This window comes from Zygotorulaspora mrakii, chromosome 3, assembly GCF_013402915.1.
Source record: "Zygotorulaspora mrakii chromosome 3, complete sequence".
In the NCBI taxonomy this organism is placed as follows: Eukaryota; Fungi; Ascomycota; class Saccharomycetes; order Saccharomycetales; family Saccharomycetaceae; genus Zygotorulaspora; species Zygotorulaspora mrakii.
In genome coordinates this window covers 222,053-244,192 of record NC_050721.1, presented here as the reverse complement: position 1 = coordinate 244,192, position 22,140 = coordinate 222,053, and the positions used below count along the sequence as shown (strand labels likewise).

General features: G+C 40.5%; 11 protein-coding genes and 4 non-coding genes across 15 annotated transcripts; 8 read left to right on the top strand and 7 right to left on the bottom strand.

Moving 5' to 3' along the window:
* Positions 1-89: 89 nt before the first annotated feature.
* On the bottom strand, positions 90-554 carry YNK1 (nucleoside diphosphate kinase; the record flags this gene model as incomplete). The annotated part of the gene is made up of 1 exon (XM_037287603.1): positions 90-554. One exon carries the CDS (start codon positions 552-554, stop codon positions 90-92), a length of 465 nt encoding a protein of 154 aa, XP_037143498.1.
* A 955-nt stretch (positions 555-1,509) lies between these two features.
* Positions 1,510-1,605, top strand: HG535_0Ctrna2F. Its single transcript has 2 exons — positions 1,510-1,547; positions 1,569-1,605. It is a non-coding gene; the product is annotated as a tRNA-Phe (tRNA).
* A 190-nt stretch (positions 1,606-1,795) lies between these two features.
* On the top strand, positions 1,796-2,293 carry ARG80 (Arg80p; the record flags this gene model as incomplete). Its single annotated transcript, XM_037287602.1, has 1 exon — positions 1,796-2,293. One exon carries the CDS (start codon positions 1,796-1,798, stop codon positions 2,291-2,293), a length of 498 nt encoding a protein of 165 aa, XP_037143497.1.
* A 558-nt stretch (positions 2,294-2,851) lies between these two features.
* Positions 2,852-3,634, top strand: MCM1 (transcription factor MCM1; the record flags this gene model as incomplete). Its single annotated transcript, XM_037287601.1, has 1 exon — positions 2,852-3,634. The coding sequence occupies one exon, from the start codon at positions 2,852-2,854 to the stop codon at positions 3,632-3,634; it is 783 nt and encodes a 260-aa protein (XP_037143496.1).
* A 420-nt stretch (positions 3,635-4,054) lies between these two features.
* On the top strand, positions 4,055-5,392 carry IOC4 (Ioc4p; the record flags this gene model as incomplete). The annotated part of the gene is made up of 1 exon (XM_037287600.1): positions 4,055-5,392. The coding sequence occupies one exon, from the start codon at positions 4,055-4,057 to the stop codon at positions 5,390-5,392; it is 1,338 nt and encodes a 445-aa protein (XP_037143495.1).
* A 1,228-nt stretch (positions 5,393-6,620) lies between these two features.
* Positions 6,621-6,692, top strand: HG535_0Ctrna2H. The gene has a single exon. It is a non-coding gene; the product is annotated as a tRNA-His (tRNA).
* Positions 6,693-6,814: 122 nt separating this feature from the next.
* Positions 6,815-10,462, bottom strand: NUP116 (FG-nucleoporin NUP116; the record flags this gene model as incomplete). Its single annotated transcript, XM_037287599.1, has 1 exon — positions 6,815-10,462. One exon carries the CDS (start codon positions 10,460-10,462, stop codon positions 6,815-6,817), a length of 3,648 nt encoding a protein of 1,215 aa, XP_037143494.1.
* Positions 10,463-10,812: 350 nt separating this feature from the next.
* On the bottom strand, positions 10,813-11,127 carry HG535_0C01140 (uncharacterized protein; the record flags this gene model as incomplete). Its single annotated transcript, XM_037287598.1, has 1 exon — positions 10,813-11,127. One exon carries the CDS (start codon positions 11,125-11,127, stop codon positions 10,813-10,815), a length of 315 nt encoding a protein of 104 aa, XP_037143493.1.
* A 524-nt stretch (positions 11,128-11,651) lies between these two features.
* CSM3 (Csm3p) lies at positions 11,652-12,395 on the top strand (the record flags this gene model as incomplete). Its single annotated transcript, XM_037287597.1, has 1 exon — positions 11,652-12,395. The coding sequence occupies one exon, from the start codon at positions 11,652-11,654 to the stop codon at positions 12,393-12,395; it is 744 nt and encodes a 247-aa protein (XP_037143492.1).
* A 68-nt stretch (positions 12,396-12,463) lies between these two features.
* On the bottom strand, positions 12,464-14,875 carry ERB1 (ribosome biogenesis protein ERB1; the record flags this gene model as incomplete). The annotated part of the gene is made up of 1 exon (XM_037287596.1): positions 12,464-14,875. The coding sequence occupies one exon, from the start codon at positions 14,873-14,875 to the stop codon at positions 12,464-12,466; it is 2,412 nt and encodes an 803-aa protein (XP_037143491.1).
* A 1,570-nt stretch (positions 14,876-16,445) lies between these two features.
* Positions 16,446-16,519, top strand: HG535_0Ctrna6V. The gene has a single exon. It is a non-coding gene; the product is annotated as a tRNA-Val (tRNA).
* Positions 16,520-16,565: 46 nt separating this feature from the next.
* HG535_0C01110 (L-methionine (R)-S-oxide reductase) lies at positions 16,566-17,093 on the bottom strand (the record flags this gene model as incomplete). The annotated part of the gene is made up of 1 exon (XM_037287595.1): positions 16,566-17,093. The coding sequence occupies one exon, from the start codon at positions 17,091-17,093 to the stop codon at positions 16,566-16,568; it is 528 nt and encodes a 175-aa protein (XP_037143490.1).
* A 165-nt stretch (positions 17,094-17,258) lies between these two features.
* Positions 17,259-17,359, bottom strand: HG535_0Ctrna3W. Its single transcript has 2 exons — positions 17,323-17,359; positions 17,259-17,295 (listed from the first exon to the last, which is right to left on the bottom strand). It is a non-coding gene; the product is annotated as a tRNA-Trp (tRNA).
* Positions 17,360-18,656: 1,297 nt separating this feature from the next.
* FAR3 (Far3p) lies at positions 18,657-19,289 on the top strand (the record flags this gene model as incomplete). The annotated part of the gene is made up of 1 exon (XM_037287594.1): positions 18,657-19,289. The coding sequence occupies one exon, from the start codon at positions 18,657-18,659 to the stop codon at positions 19,287-19,289; it is 633 nt and encodes a 210-aa protein (XP_037143489.1).
* Positions 19,290-19,336: 47 nt separating this feature from the next.
* On the bottom strand, positions 19,337-21,664 carry HG535_0C01090 (uncharacterized protein; the record flags this gene model as incomplete). Its single annotated transcript, XM_037287593.1, has 1 exon — positions 19,337-21,664. The coding sequence occupies one exon, from the start codon at positions 21,662-21,664 to the stop codon at positions 19,337-19,339; it is 2,328 nt and encodes a 775-aa protein (XP_037143488.1).
* Between the last annotated feature and the right edge of the window lie 476 nt (positions 21,665-22,140).

Here is a 22,140-nt window from a genome sequence, read left to right as displayed (position 1 = left end):
AAAAAGTGGCACCATCTGATAAGTAAATCGATAAAACTTCTCACGCTATTTACAACTGCATAAGGTCAAAAAAGAAGAAGATCGGACGATTATTCGTAGATCCAAGCTAGCTGGTTTAACTTCCAGTCGATGAGTTCCTCTTTCTTGAACCACAAATTAATTTCGCGTTCTGCACTCTCAACGGAGTCGCTACCGTGTACGACGTTTCTGCCCATGTCGATAGCCAGGTCGCCTCTGATGGTACCTGGAGCGCTATTTAGGGGGTTTGTCGCACCAAGAATGGCTCTACCCTGCTTAACAACATCTTTGCCTTCCCAAACGGTGGCCAAAATTGGCCCAGACATCATGTAGGACAACATCTTAGGAAAGAACGATTTTTCAACGTGTTCTGCGTAATGCTGCTTCAGCAGATTCTCTGTAGGTGTGACCAACTTGATGCCCACTAGTTTAAAGCCTCTTTGTTCGAAGCGGGACAAGATGTTGGAGATCAGACCTCTTTGAACACCATCTGGCTTAACAGCGATAAAAGTTCTCTCAGCGTCTGGATTGGACATTGTTGCGTGATGTTCTTGGACGAGCTTGGCTGTGAATGCTACGGATCGATATGTATCTATATATGCGTATTACTGTGTGTGTTTACATTTATATGTGTATATATAAATATAGAGTGGTGTATATGATCTGCTCGAGATACAAAACGATGCCTGGGCGCATTTTGTCTTGAATCTAATTGGACGTCCTTGGTGATTTGAATTTGATGGGCTGTATTGATCATAAGGATCGTCGCGCATGATAAATGTGAGGCGAGAACTATAGAAGAGATCAGCGGCTATCAGTTATTATTGTTAGCTATTACTCTTACTTTTAACTAAAAGGAGAATAGAAGAGCTATATCTGTTGAAATATAAATCGATATTGTAAGATGTATTAAAGAGATGACTTATAAGCATCAGAAATAAGACAATTGGTCTGTAAAACAAAATAAACGAAGTCAGATGAAACCCTAACAGAATGTCAATCGATACTGGAAAGATATCGGATGACAGTCTATCGCGAGACGTTTACAACTCAGGAGTCTGACTACGAAGGAGTCTATGGCATGGAACATGAAATAACAGTTGTACTGTGGATTCTATGGGACTAGAAATGGTGTGATGACGATGAAAATTCTTCACTCGTCGTCCTCTCTTATGGTTCAATAGGCGCGAAATGTTGGGTATAAATACTGACGTATTTTCCAGATATTAATCCAAGTTCAATTAGTTTTATCTCGATTCATGATATAGAAAACCAAGGAATTATATATCTCTATAATTGAATATCATAGTATCATCATCAATGTCTAACCAAGTTACTATCGACAACGCCGAAGAAAACATTCTTTCCAAATAAAGATTACCCAGTTAATTGAATTACAGCTCAACGAAAGAATACGGGACCAGACAATCAAATGACCGGCACATTTCTTGATACTCTTAGCTGAGGGAAATACAACCATACAATTAGTGTGCGGATTTAGCTCAGTTGGGAGAGCGCCAGACTGAAGAATTTGAACTTCGGTCAAAAGTTATCTGGAGGTCCTGTGTTCGATCCACAGAATTCGCATTTTTATCCTATATTTTTGCCCTGTTTATCATTTTTACCATTGCCATTATTGAGACCTGACATTTCTCAAATAGGCCATTTTCATGTACAAAACTGGAAACAGGTAAATGGTCGGGGAGAAGGCTGATTTCAATGGAATTCGAGAGGAGAACGCAGTTTCTTATCTCAATGAAAACTAGGCAGTTGGCAAATGGCAGAGTTGGGAAAGTACAACGTGGAAGACCGCGCTCAAGAAGAGCCACACGAGGATGTGTCCAATGAGGGTGGCCAGGAGGAAAGTGAAGAGGCCAAAAACGAGAATGCGGGCGTGAGAAGTGGTAGTGCCACGCCGGTCGAGCGACCATGGGACAAAGACAAGGAAAGGGAAAGAGACAGGCCTAAAATGCCCGTCAAGTACATCGAGAACAAGACGCGGAGGCACGTCACGTTCGCCAAGCGAAGACTGGGGATCATGAAGAAGGCCTACGAGCTCTCCGTTCTCACGGGCGCGAACGTTCTTCTGCTGATCCTCTCGCGCACGGGACTGGTCTACACGTTCACGACACCGAAGCTGGAACCCATAGTGCGGGACCTCGAGGGCAAGACCCTCATCCGGGCGTGCCTCAGCGGTACTTCAACGGAGCCCACGCCGACCGCAAGCATGTCCGCGGCATCCACGCCGAACCAGCAAGTTGGGGCCAGCACGTAACAGTAACAGACGACAGGGACAACGGTGGCCACCTTATGAGCTCGTCAGATCCTCACAGCATCGAATCGTCGCAGCAGCACGGCTCTATTCATGGCACTCTTTGGTTGTGGAAACTGTGTGTCACGGTGGACGACATGGTGCGGGTAACTGGCGCAGGGGGCTCCATCGTGCTCAATGCTCTTGAAGGGGAAAAAATGAAATAAAAAAAATCTTGGATGTTTCCAATAAGGGAAGAACCAACGAAGAGAAGAAATAATTTGTTCATAACAGGAAAGAATCATCCAGGAAAGGTAAAGATCGGAAGTGTATTGAAGGCAACAACAGGTTAGCTAGAACTCCGGAAAATACTTTTGTTTGAGAATAGACTAGACCAACTTCAGGTGTTACAAGTGTTACTGGTAGTGTTGAGCGCGGTGGTGTCCATTTTGTTTTGTTTTGTTGATTGGTAAACAGTAGTTAGTTCCCAAAGACAAACATTGAAGATACTGTAAACAAAAGAAGAGCGAAAAGGAGGAACGGTTTCGTTGCTGAACGGGTAAAAGATTATTGAAGGGTTAAATGTCAGACATTGACGACGTTGAAGACTCTGGGTCGCGGACCAGTCAGTCCAAAGAGAGGAGAAAGATTGAGATAAAGTTCATCGAAAACAAGACCAGGCGTCATGTAACGTTTTCGAAGAGAAAGCAAGGTATCATGAAAAAGGCATTTGAGCTTTCTGTTCTGACGGGAACGCAGGTACTTCTGTTGGTTGTGTCTGAAACGGGGCTCGTTTATACTTTCAGCACTCCAAAATTTGAACCCATCGTTACACAACAAGAGGGTCGAAATCTGATTCAAGCGTGTTTGAATGCGCCAGACGAAGACGAGGAAGAGGAGGAAGACGATGAAAACAGAGAACATGCCGGTGAGGAGGATGAGGCGAGTATAAGCTCGGCAGTCAACGTCAACAATCCACAGGGCCTGCAACATCAACAGCAGCAGCAGCAGCAGCAGCAACAACAGCAACAGCAACAGCAACAGCAGCACCCACAGCAGCAGCACCCACAGCAGCATCCACAGCAACAGCAACTTCCCCAGCAGCAACAGGTTATGAATAACTCGTTGAAACCAGAGGGAATGAAGTCACATACAATGCATCCGGGGATGAATCCAAATCACGGCGTCGGTGTACCTGCCGGTCCTCAGTCAGGGCCTGTTATGGGAATGCCACACCAAATATCACATCAGCAAATGCCTCCCCACCCACAGGGATTCCCTAATGCAACTTCACCCTACTTGAATCCCGAGCAAAATGCCGTGTATCAACAATACTTCCAAGAATCTCAACAAGGGCAATATTAGTGACCAAATCAAGTACTGGGACCTCATGTGTCTTGGTTCCCTTTCTTTTGCTTATTTATGGACTCATTCTTTTTGTCCATGGAGAGGACGGACTACTTTACAAATATCAAGATAATTACAACTACGATTCGTTTTTTTTTTTTCTAATATGCTGCTATCACACATAATTTCTTATGCATTCCTTTTTTCAATACAGATACACATTCTATTCTACATTTTTAAATGTTTCTACTTACGTATAGACTCGATAGTTGTATATTAATGTAAAATTACTATTTGCCATTTGTCGAATTGGGAGTTCAAATACCTCGTCTTTAATGACCACCTGCTTCACTATGTATTATACAGCACTGTACGCGCATCTCTTGATATTTACGTATCACGTCCAATCAATATTGAACGAGAGGTATAAGGCTAGCGATGGCGCACATATATCAGCCAACTGATATTGTACTGGCCAAGGTGAAGGGATATCCGGCATGGCCTGCATTAATTGTGCCAAATGAACTTATCCCTGAACATGTAATGCGAAATAGATCAAGAAATCAGAGTTCGCAGACGAAAAATATCTCAAAAGACGAGACTGTTGATGATCAAGTTAATGACGTGGCGTCTGACGATGAGGACGTTTCAAAATATATCGTCTATTCTGATATTTTGAAGTTCCGTAAATTCGATGATATAAAATCTCAGTACTGTGTGAAATTCTTTTGTGATGACTCTTATATATGGGTGAGGAATAACGATGTACAACTGCTTACAGAGGAAGACTGTGACAAGTGGTTGAATAGTTCAAAGAAGAAAAATAAGAAGCTTATACCGGCTTACGAAATGGCAAGAAAGGGCTCCCAAGGTGTTGATGTTTGGGAGTTCATCGAATACGGTTCTGCGGGGAAACCAGATGATGAAGAATACGTTGAGGAACTTGAGGAGAATAATAGCTTAGGAGATGAAGAGAATGAGGATGCCGAAGACAACCAAAAGGTAGAATTTAGATCAAAGAGGACTTCCAAAAGGCAGGCACAAAAATTGAAAAAGGAAACTCAAGCCAGGGCCGAAAAAAATGTCAGGAATACAAGATCAAGACAAGTTCAAGAGTTAGAGCAGTTTGATGAAGATCCTTTCGAGGATGGAAGCTTACAAGAGCCCGAATCAAAGAGAGCTCGCTCAAATGCGGGGAATAGGTCTAAGGGAAAGAAAAATGCCACTGCAAAAGTAGATCACATTGTGGAAAAATATCACTACGAAAATGATGAGGATTGGACAATTGTTGGTTTAGGACCTCAAGAGTTGTCGATTCAAAAAAATGCAAGTTCATTTGTGAACAAGCTTTCTCAGAAGAAAAACTACAGCGTTCATGTAGAGACGAAATTGGATCTCATGGATAGATTAGTGGGAGTTAATAAGCTTATGGAGAATGTAATTCTAACAGATGAAAAGCAGGGTGATAAAGTTTCGAGGGAAGATGTTGAAATGATTCTGGACGAATTGGACCTGGCACTTGATATCAAAGGTGCGCATGATGAATATATTACCGTTTTGCAATCTAATGTTTCACTGCTTACAAATTTCAGACTATTACTTAATCTTCGACATAATCAGTTAAAAGAATGGGATCTTTGGACTCAGTTTCAAGCTGCATATAAATTGATTTACCTGTTTGAATTCGTTCCAGATTCTACCGAATGGACGAAGCGCCCAACTGAAACCCTAGCAGACATGAGCGAATCATTCGTAAGTGAAACTGTTGAAATATAAATCGAGATTGTAAGATATATTAAAGAGATGACTTATAAGAATCAGAAAGAGACAATTGGTCTGTAAAACAAAATAAACGAAGTCAGATGAAGCCCTAACAGAATGTCAATCGATAATGGAAAGATATCGGATGATAATCTATCACGAGACGTTTACAACTCAGGAGTCTGACTACGAAGGAGTCTATGGCATGGAACATGAAATAACAGTTGTACTGTGAATTCTATGGGACTAGAAATGGTGTGATGACGATGAAAATTCTTCACTCGTCGTCCTCTCTTATGGTTCAATAGGTGCGAAATGCTGGGTATAAATACTGACGTATTTTCCAGATATTAATCCAAGTCCAATTAGTCTTATCTCAATTCATGATATAGAAAACCAAGGAATTATATATCTCTATAATTGAATATCATAGCATTATCATCAATGTCAAACCAAGTTACTATCGACAACGCCGAAGAAAACATTCTTTCTAAATAGAAACTTCTTCAGGTTCAAAAGTTGTTACTTCATCGAATATTGCTGCAAAATAAAATGTCTGTAAAAATACTAATTGATCTTATCATATATGCAAAAGATATTAAATAAAAAGCCCGAGAGAATCAAAGATGAAACTCTCACAGTGACATTTTAGAGAGATCAAGTCAGATGAGGCCTTCACGGAACATCAATCGACGTGAGAGAATCGTCGACTGATGTTCTTTTACGAGACGCTTACAATTCAGGGATCTGACTAAGGAGGAGTCTACGGCATGAAATAAGAAATAACGAGCTGTGCCATAGATCCTGGAAAACTAGAGAAGTAGCGTCGTGACAAAACGAACTACGAACTGCTAAGGGTGAAAATCCTTATCCCATTATCCTGGTTATCGTTCTATAGGTGCAGATTGTCAGGAATAAATACTGACATCTTTTCCAGATTTCCAATCTCATTTCATTTGGTTTTTATCTCATTTTATAATATAGTAAATCAAGGATCTATATATCTCTATAACCGAACATTACAATACTATCACCAATATCTGAGCAAACTAATATCGCTAACTGCCAACTCTACCTACTCTCTCGATAAATATATTCCACGTTTAAATAGCCACATGAAATATAAAGGAAGTACATACCGAAATATCTGAGAGTACTTATAGATAAAAGAAATAAGATTGGCACATGCGTATTCTATCATTCAAAGTCCTTCAATATTAGTTCTGAATCCATATAGAAGACTGCCATCCTAGTATAGTGGTTAGTACACATCGTTGTGGCCGATGAAACCCAGGTTCGATTCCAGGGGATGGCATTATTTTTTAAAAATCGATCATTTATCGTAATATGATACATACGAAGAGCCTTATTATTCAATAATGCATTATGAATTCAGATTTAACAAATTTACACAGGTGTTATATAAATTTTGCTTTTTTAACCACTAACTGGGTGGTCAACAACAAATGTCCAACAACCAGAAACTGGATCATAACTTTCGAATTTAGCATGAGGCAATTTCTTCAGTTTAGCTATGTGTCTCTTGACAAGCTGATGATTGGCATCTTTAATAGGTGCTCTGGTGACTTTGTCAGCTGGGTAGCATTTATAACAGCTTATTCTTGCACGGACATTAATGCCTTGCCCTTCCTTTGGACTTTGAGATGAATTTGGATACACGATACACGACTTTGGTTCGAAAACAATAATGGAACCACAAAGTAGGGGTAGAGGAATATTCGATAAATCCACAGGCTCCAAAAATTCAATCTTACCATAATCTTTATGACCCACAACCAAACCCGACACTCTACGCAATTGTGGTAAGGTTTTTGACGCTAACGTGTCCAAAGATGGCGAGATGTAATATCCATCATCAGTAAATGATATATCATCCCCATATATTCCACGCGGTCTATTTGAAGATTCTAAAGATTTTTCAGCTAGTTCTGAGGATGATTTGGTGGATGGAGAAGCTGATAATCCATTGATGTTGATATTTATGCCTTTTGTATCCTTAGCAGCTATTGGGCTTTCGTCGATTTGAGTAAAGATCGAAGAGTCTTTCTGGGATTCTGTTGTTTTTGGTATGCTGTCCGTTGACTCGTTTCCGGGATTGAAAGTGATCCTTTTTATCTCTGAAGAATGGCCCGCTTGGCTTACACTTTCTTCCATCTTCTTCTTATTAATTATGAGATTTTTGAACGACTTTTTGTCTGGATTAAACAGCAATTTATCAGCAGACAAAATAGCATCGTCAGTATCGGGAGAAAATAAAGTGTTACTGCTCTCAACAGGAACAATTTCTTTGCCAATTGAGTCTGTACTCGAGGATGATGAAGAGCTACGAGACTGGCTAGCGCCAACACTGTCAAATCTTCCAGTAAAATTGTCCGATAGATTTTTTGTTTTGAATAATGGTTTGGGTGCCAATCTGTAAGCTGCTGTAAGACTAGCCTTCCTTTTCAAATCTGCACCGATTTCAGTAGCGCTTGGCTTCTCAGACTGAGTGATTGAATTAGGGACAGCCACTCTAGAGAAAAGTTCATTAGTTCCATACACATTTGCCCCCAAAAGTTGCGTCTGCTGTTGTGGCTGTGATTGTTGCTGCTGTGAAAAGCTAGATTGCAACCCCGATTGTGGCATATTGGGTTGAGATCTGTTTCCAAAGAGTCCGCCGCTGTTGTTATTGGAACTATTTGCAGAGCTTCCGAATAATCCGCCACCAAGTCCAGTTCCAGTAGATCCAGCAGGCTTTGAACCAAACAATCCACCAGAAACACCAGTAGAGGTGCTTTGGTTATTATTATTGCTACCAAACAATCCACCTCCCGCAACTCCTGTATTAGCAACCGGCTTAGCTCCGAACAGACCACCACCTGCAGTATTGGTAGCATTGTTAGCATTGCCACTTCCAAATAGCCCTCCACCGGTTTGTACTGAATTGTTATTTGCAGTATTGGCACCAAATAATCCACCTCCTGTAGCACCGGCACCATTTGATAGTTTTTGTCCAAATAATCCACCAGAAGGTTGGCCTAAACCAGATTGGCTAGCGTTTGTCGTATTATTATTGCCAAAAAGTCCACCTCCAGTATTTGCTGCAGGTTTGGAACCGAATAATCCTCCTGGTTGCTGATTAGTCTGACCAAATAAGGAGCTCCCTTGTGGTTGTTGCTGTTGTTGTTGCTGTCCGAGCGCGCTATTGTTTTGACCAAAAAGGCCGCCAGATTGCGGAGCTGGTTGCGAATTTCCGAACAAACCAGTACTTGTCGTAGTAGCAGGTTTTGCACCAAATAAACCACCAGTTTGTTGATTATTGTTACTCTGACCAAACAAGCCACCAGTTTGCTGCTGATTATTTTGACCAAACAATCCGCCTGTTTGCGGTTGCTGTGTTTGCCCAAAGAGACCTCCGCTATTTTGTTGATTTGAATTTTGCCCGAACAAGCCATTACCTGTATCAGTGCTGTTTTGGCCAAACCCATTGCTGTTTTGACCAAACAACCCACCTGTAGCAGGTTTGTTCCCAAATAAACCAGTGGATGTAGTATTTGGTTGTGCATTTGGTTGTTGCGACTGACCAAAAGTGTTACTGTTCTGGCCGAACAGACCACCAGATTGTTGATTGGCATTATTTTGTCCAAAAAGACCTCCTCCTCCACTTTGCTGAGTATTATTTTGCCCAAATAGACCACCGCCAGTTTGATTTTGAGTATTGCTTTGGCCAAATAATCCACCACCAGTTTGTTGAGTATTATTTTGTCCAAATAATCCTCCTGAGTTCCCTGCTGCTTGTTGATTGTTGCTTTGTCCAAATAGTCCGCCATTTTGTGTATTAGTAGTGCCATTATTCTGACCAAAAGCACTGCCGCTTTGACCGAAAAGACCACCATTTGCTGGTTTATTACCGAATAATCCACCAGAAGTTTGATTATTCTGCTGTCCAAAGAGACCTGCATTGTTTTGCTGTTGTCCAAATAACCCACCAGTGTTTGATGGTTGATTTGTATTATTTTGACCGAAGGTGCCTGATTGCTGATTACCAAATAATCCTGCGCCTCCAGTTTGCTGATTACTTTGCCCAAATAAGCCAGTATTAGTATTAGTATTTGCGGCGCCACCAAAAGCATTATTGGCTGCCCCAAAACCTCCTGTATTACCTGCTGCGTTTGGTTGTCCAAACAAACCACCAGATGCTGTTCTTTGATTGTTGTTACCAAATAATCCTGTCCCACCAGTTGCATTTGTGGCTGGCTTGTTCATTCCAAATGGAGAATTGTTATTATTTGCAGTACTGCCGAATGCATTAGTAGCAGTGTTATTTGCAGAACCAAATGCCCCACCGGCGGCTCCGCCACCAAAAGAACTCGTGTTTGTATTGTTCGATGAAAGAGAACCAAAGGGTGAATTTTGAGCAGAAGTCGCCGCCCTTTGACCAAAAAGGCCACCACTACCCGCAGATTGAGGTTGATTTGAAGAGTTATTCCCTATCATACCGAATCCGGTGTTAGTATTGGAGTTTTGTGTGCCAAATGGAGAGACAGTTCCTGTGACATTACCAGTATTTGCTCTTATACGTCCAGCTTGATAATCTTGAAATCTTAATTCTTCAAACGAAAAATTCCGATATTCAGGCATACAAGTGATGCTTTCAAAAACGTTTGTAACACCAGTTGTTGCATCTTTTTCTTGATACGCAGAAAAAGGTGCCACTGCTGTACCTGATGAAGATGATGAATTCAAGTTAGTACCCATCCCACCAGCACCAAATAAAGATGCCGTGTTACCACTATTCGCATTACTAGCAGAAACACCGCCAGTCACTGCCTTACCGAATGGAGTCGTCGAAGACGAGGTATTATTATTATTGGTAGACATACCAAAAAGATTACTGCCCTGATTTCCAGTTGCCGCCGCATTGGAACCTGCACCGAATCCACCGAATCCAGATTGAGCGTTATTCATACCAAACGTCGTCCCCTGCGGCTGTTGTGGCTGTTGTTGTTGCGACCCGAATGGAGATGCCGTTGAACCAAACGGTTGCGCTGCGCCGCCAAAGGTTGGTCGATTCGTACCAAACATCCTAATCTCAATAACGCAAGAGCTTCCACTAGTCAAAAATCTACTCTAGACCTTCTCAGTTCCTTTTGCCGCCCTCTCGTAAGACCCTCTTTCCGTCCTGAGAAGGTTTTCAACTGATTTAGCGAAATTACAGCGTACCAAAAACAAAAAAACATCAAAAATATAAAAAAATTAGTTGCACAATGTCGTCCCAGACGACACGCAATCTTTTTTACGCTACATCTACGAACTCTACGTAAATAAAAAAAATGACTGCAAATGACTGTAACAATTCCCACCCTGTGTGACGGCGGCCGCTCCGTTCCGCGGTCGCTGTCGCTGTTCTATATCTAATGCGCTGCACTCCGTTCTCACAGATCTCTCAGTTTCTGGACCACCTCCGCCATGAGATTCCAGCTTCTCAGGTTCACTGGCACCAGTGAACCGGTGCTCAAATCCACCATCTGGTCCTGCTCCTCGTCCATATCGTAGCACGCGCTCTGGCCATTCCCATCGTAGTGGAAGCTCGGTAAGTTGTGTTCACTGCAGCCCAGTGTTTCCGCTGATCCGCGCTCAAACAAACATGACGACGGTGCGTACGCAGTTGCTGTGAATGTGTCTGACATGATATGCGATTGTTGCGGCACGTAGTGTTGTGAAGATACAGCGATATGGTGCTTGCTCATCTCTACTCTCTTTCGAAGAAAACTAATCACCTACATATATATATATTTATTTGACGTTTCAAACAGATTATCTCGCTAGTGATGCATAGTGAATACCCGATTGGCACTGCCAGCTTGACTGGTTGTCTTCGTGGGCCACAATATGTGCATTTCAACCTGGATCGGACTTAGACAACAGGGCGTTGAAAGCGCCACACATGGAAAAGGGACTAAAATGACGGCGGTCATGTGCCATTGCGACTTTACCTTCAGTTGTGGCTTCGCGAAAGATGTGGTTTGTGTGGCACAGTGACATTTCACGTGGATGCTATGTGGGGAGGGTAACTGCATGTGACGCGAAAAGTCTCGTTGTGAGCAGACGCGTCAGGGTAAGAAACCTGTCTCTCTGATGAGATGAGATGGCATGACAGGAAAGGAAATGGTGATTGTAATTTGATGTGTGTTAGTGTCACTAGATGTGCTTGAGTGGCATTGAATGGGGTAGACCCGGTGCCAGAAGAACATAATTAGTCATTGGTGGCAAGATGGAGGAGCTCAAGAATCACTCGTTGGGAGAATACGATGGCGCAGACCCCACGGTAGCAGGTTCCATGCTGGCGGACCCGACTCTAACAGTAGCAGATCCCACCGCGACAGAGGGGCTTCGGGCACGCAGGGCTCAGGTGAAGCTCACGTCAGAACGATTGCTGGCTGAGAAGGGGCTGCCGTGGGTGCTCAAGAACGGGCCAAAAAGAATAAGAATATCGCGCAAAAAGCGTAGTACGTACGACAACCTGAATCACATTATACAGTTTTACCAGCTGTGGGCGCACGAGCTGTATCCGAAGGCAAAGTTCGACGACTTCATCAAGCTGTGTCACACGCTGGGGAAGAATGACAAAGTCCTCAGACAGTTCAGGGAGGATGTTTTCAGGAAGGAGATGTTGGGGGAGGCGATAGAAACTGAAACTGTCTCGGAGTTCTTAAATGAGGCGATACAGGAGGGCAGTACTGTGGCGGCGCGCCCAGTTGCTTCACCAGAGCTCTCTGACGAGGAAGAATTGTATTCGATCTCGAGAGGAAATGAGGACTCCCGTGGGACAAGCAAAGAGTCAAATGATGGGCCAGATAAAGGGCTAAGTAAGGGTCCAGAACTAAGCGAAGGGCCAGAAAATGAATCAGCAGATTACGAATTGGAATTCGAGATACAGCCAGAAGCACAAAATGGTAATGACTCTTTCGAGGAAGACGAAGAGGCTCTCGAAGTGATGAAAGAAATGGGATTTTAAGAATAGCGTGTTCGCCATTGATATACTTACATAGGATAATGTACAAAAATAGAAAAAATGCAGGTAATTCAGGTAGTCCATAAACGTGCTGAGTTGTCCGCGCCTGCCGAGAATAACCAAGCTTCTCTTGGATGCCACACTGTATCCAAGACACCAAGGCTCTTGATCAATTTGTGTCCTGTCAGTTTTTTCAATGGTACAATTAATGGATTCTTCATCATATCATCGTATACTGTAGCATGGAAAACGTTTATATTACCATCGTCAGCAGCGGAACAGAATAAAGGTAATCTCCTATGGAAGCTTACATCCCGTACTGCCTTGTCGTGATATCTCAAAGTCTTGTATGGTGTACTTGCTAAGTCCAAATCATGCCATAATACCCTTTTATCAAATGACGACGCAATAACATTATCGCCTCTTGGATGAATATCAAATGTTGATAACCAACGCGCTCCTGGTAACAACTTTTTAACTAAAACCTGTTGGGCCAAATCATATATTCTGATATATCTCTGAGAACAAACGAATAACTGTGGTTTGAATGGATGGAATTTAGCATCCATGGTAATGCCCTTTGATTTCTTAAATGGTGACTGGGTTAAATGCTTAGATAATTGATGAATTAAAACAGATGTGTTACCAGAATCTGGTTGAACACTGACGAAATAATCACCTTTTCTATGCCATGATAATTTTTTAACTGTCTTTTTGCATGTAATTACGATAGCAATGTCTTTTTCCAATTGGGATGACGATGGTTTATTCCATTGAGCAACAGCTTTCTTTACCGCATCGTTTGTGGTCGATTCCTCTTCTTCTTCTTCGCCTTCATTTACCTGTAGATTGGATTTTTTCTTTGAACCAAATGTGTCAAAACCGTAACCATTTTCTATCTTCGTTTTACCGTTGTTTTCGATCTCAAATCCAAATATTGGAGGTACTATCAAATAAATATTCTCACCCGCTGAAACTGCCAAGATACCTGTTTCTGAATCTGGATTCCATTCAATATTTTCAACATGATCATCTGAGTTCTCCTTGATATCGACTAAAGCAACTTTATAGACTTCTCTTCCAGTCAATATTTCCCAAATTCTAACAGTACCATCGTCTGAACCAGTAGCTAACCATAATCCGGAGGGATCAATTGATAAAGTACGTATTCTATCGGTATGGCCGTTATAAACAGTTGAGCAACGAATTGGAAATGGCCTCAAATCTTTAGGAGAAGGTAGCTTAGGAATCAGCGATTCAGGATCAATATTAAGTTTGTTCTTACGAACACGGGGTGCCAGATATAAATCCAATGACCTTTCGAATCTCTCTCTAACAGATTCTGTGTAACCAGGAACCTTTCTTAGTGCACCATATTTCTGTGGAATAAAGTCTCTTTCTCTTTCACTAGGTTCCGTCTTTTCATATTCTTCTACTTCTTCTGGCGACAATAAGTATTCTTCTGGTGGATTATAACTTTCCTCGTTAGTTGGTGGAGGTAACTTTGGAGCTCTTAGATTCATAATGTGATCATTAGTCTCAGTAGACTCACCCCATATATCATAAGTACGCTCAGCTTCCTTTTCGGTCTCCCTTAGTTCTTTTAGTTTCTTTGGTGGAATGATGCGACCCTCTCTAATAGCCTTAACAATCTTCATAACCCTCTTGGCTTCGTTTTTCGATGGTACGAATCTTCGCTTTGGCTCCGGAACAGCAGTCAGTGGCATTATTTCTTCATGTCTGGTGAACCAATCAACTAAAGGCGCATATGGATTTGTATTTTCATCTGTTTGCTCATGTTTCTGTATCTTTGAAATAAGCTCTAACTCTTCTTCAGTAAGGTTCAAACTAGCACCAGAATTTTTGTCCAACAGGCCGGTCCAGCCTTCTGGTAATTCGATTGTGTCTAATAATTTATCTAAAGCAGAACCCTTTGCTGGCCTCATGATTCTTTTACCATTGATATTGTATCCAACATGCGGCATCTCATCATACGCAGATAATGGAATATTTCCAATTGTATTGTTGGTCTCTACATCACTATCGTCACTATCATAAATAGGTTTGATTTCAGGTTTGATAATCCTTGGCGTACCATCAACGAATTTGGTGTATATATTAGGATCACTCAATGTTCTTAACTTGACATTGGATAGTTTATCGATCATTGAGGTGGTGTCATCTGAAAAATCAGAGTCGCTAATATCTTCTTCGGCTTCTTCCGCTTCTTCCTTCGCTAAGAGTTCATTCAATTCGGCGTCTGAATCCTCATCCTCTTCAACTTCTTGCTCCACTTCTTCTTCGACTTCACTATGGGAAGAGCTTCCTTCCTCTTCTTCATCTTCTATTTCACTGTCATCGTCTGCACCATCCAGAACGCCGTCGATATTTATGTCTATTTCCTCCCTATCAGATTCGACGTCGTCTTGAGTTTTGGCACTTCTTTTCCTAGAAGCCGTCAAGCCACTAGATTTCTTAGTCATTGTGATTGTCGGTCGAGGTGATCCAAGTACAGAGTGAATGTTCTCTTACTTTATGTTTTAATTGTCCAATATGAAATATCTCATCTCATCTCATCGCTTGAAAAAAATTTTTTTCGTAACAAAGATGAAGGGAGATGTAATAATGAAAAGTTTCATGAAAACGACTGAATAAGAGCACGAAGGGAAAACCTTACAAAGTTGCACCAGATGCTGAATGACAAACCTCAAGAAATAATTTCGGTAAGTACTGCAGTGCAGGTTTTCTTTTATGCACCATCTTACTATACAGTGCTTTAGAGAGCTTGTTTGTTAGATTATTCACACGTTAGCGTACTCGTACGTTAGCTTCAGTGGTGTCTTTAGAACTGCCAAAAAATGCAGGGCACTGATAAGATGTGATGAAAACTCATAAATTTTTCCATTTTTTCTAATAACGTCCTACATTAATTGGAGAACCTAGATATGCAGTGAGGAAATGTTGAACCAGATGTCTATACTGGGAACCTATGGATTCAATCCAGTTCTAAATCATGTCCCATAATTGTTACGTGGGATCAGACGCTTAAGGAAAAGCTCAATTGCATATCCACCTCTATAGCTATTTTCGACCTCTCGATTGCAAATCGGAAATATCAGGAGTTACATCAACAGGTTAAGAAATACTAAAAGATTTTTGGAAAGTGAGAGGATCCCTATTAGAGTAAAAACTACCGGAAAGTGAATGGCTGGGAAGGTGCTTCTCCATGCAATTTAGCATTTGCTATACTTGTCAAACGGCAGCTCTTGGCTGAGGGACCATGCACTTTCGCTGACTTTCATTGAAATTATGTTTCGATATGTGTCAACTAGTTCATTCTAGAGGTCATGTTACTGAATATTTGCTGAAATAAGTTATATGAAAGAGATGACTTATAAGAATCAGAAACAAGACAATTGGACTGTAAAACAAAATAAACGTAGCCAGATGAAGCACTAACAGAAAATCAATCGATGCTGGAAAGATATCGGATGATAATCTATCGCGAGACGTTTACAACTCAGGAGTCTGACTACGAAGGAGTCTATGGAATGAACACGAAATAGCAGTTGTACTGTGGATTCTATGGGACTAGAAATGGTGTGATGACGATGAAAATTCTTCACTCGTCGTCCTCTCTTATGGTTCAATAGGTGCGAAATGCTGGGTATAAATACTGACGTATTTTCCAGATATTAATCCAAGTCCAATTAGTCTTATCTCAATTCATGATATAGAAAACCAAGGAATTATATATCTCTATAATTGAATATCATAGCATTATCATCAATGTCAAACCAAGTTACTATCGACAACGCCGAAGAAAACATTCTTTCTAAATATCTCTTTAATATATCTTACAATCTCGATTTATATTTCAACAAAACCAAGTTACTATCGACAACGCCGAAGAAAACATTCTTTCCAAATACTCATATTTTACAGTATCGATCTATATTTCAACAAAAAGTATGCGAAGATACAAAGAGCATCATCTGACAATTCATCATTGATGTGGTCTCTTCATACTTCAATTATTACATCTTATTACATGGTTTCGTGGTCTAGTCGGTTATGGCATCTGCTTAACACGCAGAACGTCCCCAGTTCGATCCTGGGCGAAATCATTATTTTTTATGAATTGGATATGAACTAAAAAATAATTAACTAAATTTAAAATATGCAAGTTTCTCCTATCAACTTGCCTAGTTGTTCCAAGTACTCTTTATCGAGATCCTCAAACGCATTGAAGTCTCTGCAGTCTATATCAATAACAGCTAAAGTTCTTTTGGTTCCATTGTTCACGATTGGTACAACAATTTCACTTTTTGTATCACCGTCGCAAGCAATGTGATGGGGAGCCTTGTCTACATCTTCCACTAGCTGTGTTTCTTGTGTGGCAGCTGCAACGCCACAGATTCCCTTGCCAAATGGTATCGTTTGACAGGCAACCTTTCCCTGGAAAGGTCCCAATAACAGCTCCTTCTTGTCATCATTCACAAAATAAAACCCAGCCCAATTGATGTCAATACTCAATGATCGGTAACAATGCCAAATCAGAGACGAAGCATTAGATAAATTGCAGACCCAGTTATTTTGATCAATGGTCAAAGCCTTGTAGTTTTCCAGCAGCATTTTTAGAGCTTCTTCTTTTCTATCATCAACGTCGGAGAAATCGGCAAGGTTGGCATGGTACCCCATTTTCAACTATTGAACGGACCTCTGTTATATTAAATGGTTCACAGAGAGAGTGGTATGCACCTGGGCAACAATTTAGTATTAAGTTGATGTAGGGACTACATTTATATGCTTTCCACTGTGTGGCGTCTCCACATTGGAAATGTCTTGAGACAAAAAAAATAAATATGAGGTGGACAGGAATTGAACCTGCAACCATTCGATTGCAATTCCGTGGATGTCCCAGGATTTAACTGGAGTCGAAAGCTCTACCATTGAGCCACCACCCCATACTAATTGGATGTTTGATTAAGTTTCTGAAAATCTGTAATGCTGCCTGAATGTCAGGATTTTTCTCTATTTTATATTGATCTTAATTATCGTAGCGCATGATAAATGTCACGCTACAACTATAAAAGAGATCAGCGGCTATTTAATTCTAGCTGTTACTGTTACTATTAACTAAAAGGAATATGCAAGAGGTTATTTAGAAAAAGTCCAATCTTCGGAGCTGTCATTAGTGATTTGGTTACACATTGATGATAAGATTATCATGTTCCGTAATAGAGATATATAAGTCCTTGGTTTCCTATATCATAAAGTGAAATAAATAAATTGAATTTAGATTAGTATCTCCGAGATATCTCAGTATCTATACCTGATATTCTGCACCTATGGAACCACAACCAGGATGATGAGTTAAGTATTTTCACCCTTAGAAGTTCGTAGTTCGTAGTTCGTTTTGTCACGACGCTACTTCTCTAGTTTTCCAGGATCTATGGCACAGCTCGTTATTTCTTACTTCATGCCGTAGACTACTCCGGAGTCAGATCCCTCAATTGTAAGCGCCTCGTGAAAGAACATCATTCGACGATTCTCTCATGTCGATTGATGTTCTGTCAAGGCCTCATCTGACTTGATCTATTTGAAATCTCACTGTGAGAGTCTCATCTTTGATTCTCTCGGGTTTTCTATTAAGAATATTTTGTTTATATGGTAAGATCAATCAGTAATACATGTGTCAATTTTTATTTACTTATCCGGCTGTCTTCTTTAGTGGATGTTTCCATCACTCTACGAAACATAAAAAACACCTTTCCATTGTATCAAAGCGCCTAGAAAATAATAGATCAATACTAATGAATGTACTCTCTACCCATGTCACTAAATGCTTGACTTGAAACGAAGCACTTCACTAAATATTTGACGAAGAACTTTGAATTTTTAGCAATTGCACAACTTGTCTAAGCTGTATAAATTGAAAAACTGTTTTCAGCCATGAAGTGTTGGATCGAGATTCTACATAAGTTTCACCAAAAACTAGGATAATTTCGGTTATGAAACATGGAAAGTTTTCGCATGTTTCTCAAGTATTTCGTTGCACGCGTTCTTAAGCCTTAATAAATAGCAGAGCTTTTATAAATCTTCTCTTAGTGGTCAGTTACTTCCAGATATCGCGTTGTTTGCTTCTTCACAAAAGAAAATCAAACCTCAAAGTGTAGAAATTATACGTTGTATCTTACGGGTATCATTTTTCAGGTGGGAAAGCAGCCTTTCGAACTTCAGGGTAGAAATTAAAGATTACTAATGGATCTTAGCAGCGACAATTTCGAGTATATTTTCCAGCTAACAAAGGTGCTCAGTTCAGAATGCAGAGCAAACAGACAGGAAAGAGAAAAACTGGAGATTCTCTTGAAAAGACTAGCCAAACAATCCGGTGTATCATATGATCAATTGAGTGAGAATGTAGAACTTCAGACATTGGACGCCTATAACCTGATGGCCCAGCCGGACGAAGCTACTCATCTCATGACTGAAAACTATGAACTGCTTTATCAAATCGAATTACAAGAGTACATCAACCGGAAGATACTGGCACTTACCAGCGAAATAGCAGAGCATCTGAATTCCATACGATGCTTTGTAATTGAACGAAAACTTACCGGATCTCAGAATATTGACAACTACCTTGAGGAAAATATCACTGCAAGAAAGGACCGATTGCACTCGAATATCGAATCTCTGCGGCAGTCAAAGAGAAGTACTGAAGAAAAACTTGAAATCATATGTCAGGAACTGACATCTCAGATACATGAGATCGATTGGGATTCTGTGCCGAGGAATTCAGAGATCTATAAATCTTTCAAGGAGCGAATCGCACTATTAGAGGTTAACTACGGTCTCAAAGTTCTAGATGAACAACTGAAAGACTCATTATAAGTTTTATATGCTACCTACTCATACAATTTATCAAACGGCTACATTTTTTATGTAATATTCTTCTCATTTTTCCCAAGTTGGCTTTTATAAAAAACCTTTCCACAAAGCCATGATCCCCAATCTCTTATATTCTCTTCAATACTTCGAAGAAAATTTTTACTCAATACCTTGAAACATAAACCTTCATACCCTGTATTTTCTGCATTCAACAAATTGTGAATACAAACTTCGAACCGAGCTTTATCACTAAGTGAATCTACTGCCATCGCTATTCCCAGTCCCTGATCTACCAATGATTTTTGAACCGATGCTAACTTCGAATCGAACTGTCGAACGCTGTCTTCTACATCTCTGGTACGAACTTCAAGGATTCTCATGTCATACTGAAATTTTGATGATAAAGAGTTCAACTCCCGCATTTCACCTTTGAGCAATGTTTGCTTTGTCTCGATCTCTTCATGTTTCTTATCCAAGTCAATAACTCTATTATTGAAATTCTGATAGTCACCCTTAAGCTCAGTCATCAGGTCATTGAAAACAACCTTGCTTTCATCACAGGCCGATTTTCCTTCATGCTCACCCATGTATCCATGTGTTATGTCATCCTTTCGTCGCTGAATTTCCAGTTTACGCTTAATCTGTAGCATATCACGAGCCATCTTGACAGAAGAAGGATCAAAAGGTAAATCCCATGATTCAGTTATATCCTGAACTCTTGAATATGAGTTAGAGCGGTACATACAATTGCTTCTGTCATCTTCTATTTCAACGGCATGATCCAAACTTGCGCTAGTTTCATTATCTAACATAGGAATAGAATTTCGTCTGTAATATTCTCCATGATATACTTTATTTGTGCCGAAGTTTCGAGCATATTTGTTCTTATCATAATTGCAAACCATCGAAGATGCCGATATTGAAGAACTAGAAGTATTGTATTTGATTAATTTATTATCAAAGACCTGTTTGTCCTGATCAGAGGAATCTGTCGAGTCGACCTCGACTCCGTTAAGCTTCATTTCATTAAGATAAACAGCCTGCCTTTCTAAAACAGCACTGGGATTACCTCTGAAGTACCTGATCTCACAGAAGCTGAGCTTCTCACTTAATTTTTTCTTTATGCGCCACCTCGGCCTACCCTTGCATTTCCATAATAATCCAAGGGAACCTCCATGAATATTTTTTACCAGAAAGTCTAAATCAGTGGTTAGTATTTCATTCGACAATTGCAAAGGATTACCTTTGCCTGCAATATCTTGAACAGTTGATTTAACAACTTTTTTAAACTTGAAAATATCCGTATTTGAAGTTTTCTCGGAAACTTCAAACAGCTTCTCTAACGTTTTGTCATCCAAATATACAGATCCTGGCTTCCTCAGAATATTGTATTTTCTTTGAAAAATATGTATGCTTGCGAAAAAATCATCCTCTTCGAATGGATCCTTTGATGAAGTACAATCTTCAACTTTCAACTTGAAATAACAGCTTAAAACCAGACTTATCAAAGACGATACTGTCGTCGGCCCTAGAGTGCCTTCATTTTTTGGCCTCTCGAGGCCCAAGTAAAACTTTCCGTATTTAGTCCACCAATTTGAAATCGCATGTTCAGTATCTTCACAAAGCAAACCATCTTTATCACGATGAAACAGATTAAAGTAACTCAGGGCTATTTGAACCAGTGTAATAAGCTCTATTACAGGATTATACCTCCATACTGATCCAGACGGTTGCGCAAATTCTTCCAGCTCAATTTGCTGTAGATATCGTTTTCGCAACTCAGAGCCGATTGTAATTTTATACAGCTGAGAAAACTTATCCTCAGCCGCACTTGATGGTGCACAAAGTAGTAATGCTGATCTACCACCACAGCGCATTTTCTTCAGATCGTAATTTGCCTTGAAGTTCGTCCAGATCACTCTCAGATCACCACATTCAACATGTAGCAAATTAAGCGTCGAAGGCACTGATGCTAAATTAGTGACAAATAATGTGCCTTTCGGCGTTACTTTTGGCTGTGCAAAATGGGAAATATCACGGTAGTATCTTTTAAGTGAATCGGGCCATTTTTCTGCATTTTGAGGTAGCACTACTTGAACGGCATGCACCACATCCATATCATTTCCAGTATAAGAAGTGATTATAGTGGATAACTTTCTCTCTGCTGCCCACTGCTCCACAATGTATATCTCAAACCCATGTACTTCTATTTCCTTGAAGTTCAGATTCACAAACAATTCCAACCTGCTGGCATGTAAGGCTCCGATATCAGGAAACACAAAACTGGCGAGAAGTTCTGTGGATAAAGGACGATACATAAACCTGTTGGCATTCATGCTGTCTTTTTCTTGATGGAGGTTACCATCATCGAGATTCATCTCAACCTAGCCTGTCGCTGCTATATGACCTGTATTTACTTTCAAAAAATTACAATATAGCGCTCAAAATATGAGGTTCGGGCTCTGTTTCTCACTGCCCAGCGTTAGCCTCGTTTCGACACTTATTCGTATAGATCACTTATTCTTGGATACCGCCAAAAAAACGCCTAAATCTCACCAAGCAAATGCAAATTTCGTCAGGTGAATGCAACTGTACAGTTAAAAACTGGCAATCTAAAATCGCCTGGACTATAAATGTATGATCTCTGTGTCCATCCCTTTTTAATCGTATTCGAATTCTGTCTTCTAAGCCATTCGCAGCTGTTTGTAGTATCATTACCCGCCTTAGAACAAGCATAACAACGGGGTACTAAGCCTTCAGATAATGAATATGCTATAGAATAATCATGGTTATTTGACAAATAGAACAACTTGTAAGGGTCCAATTACTGATTTAAGACTACTTTCTTTCAATT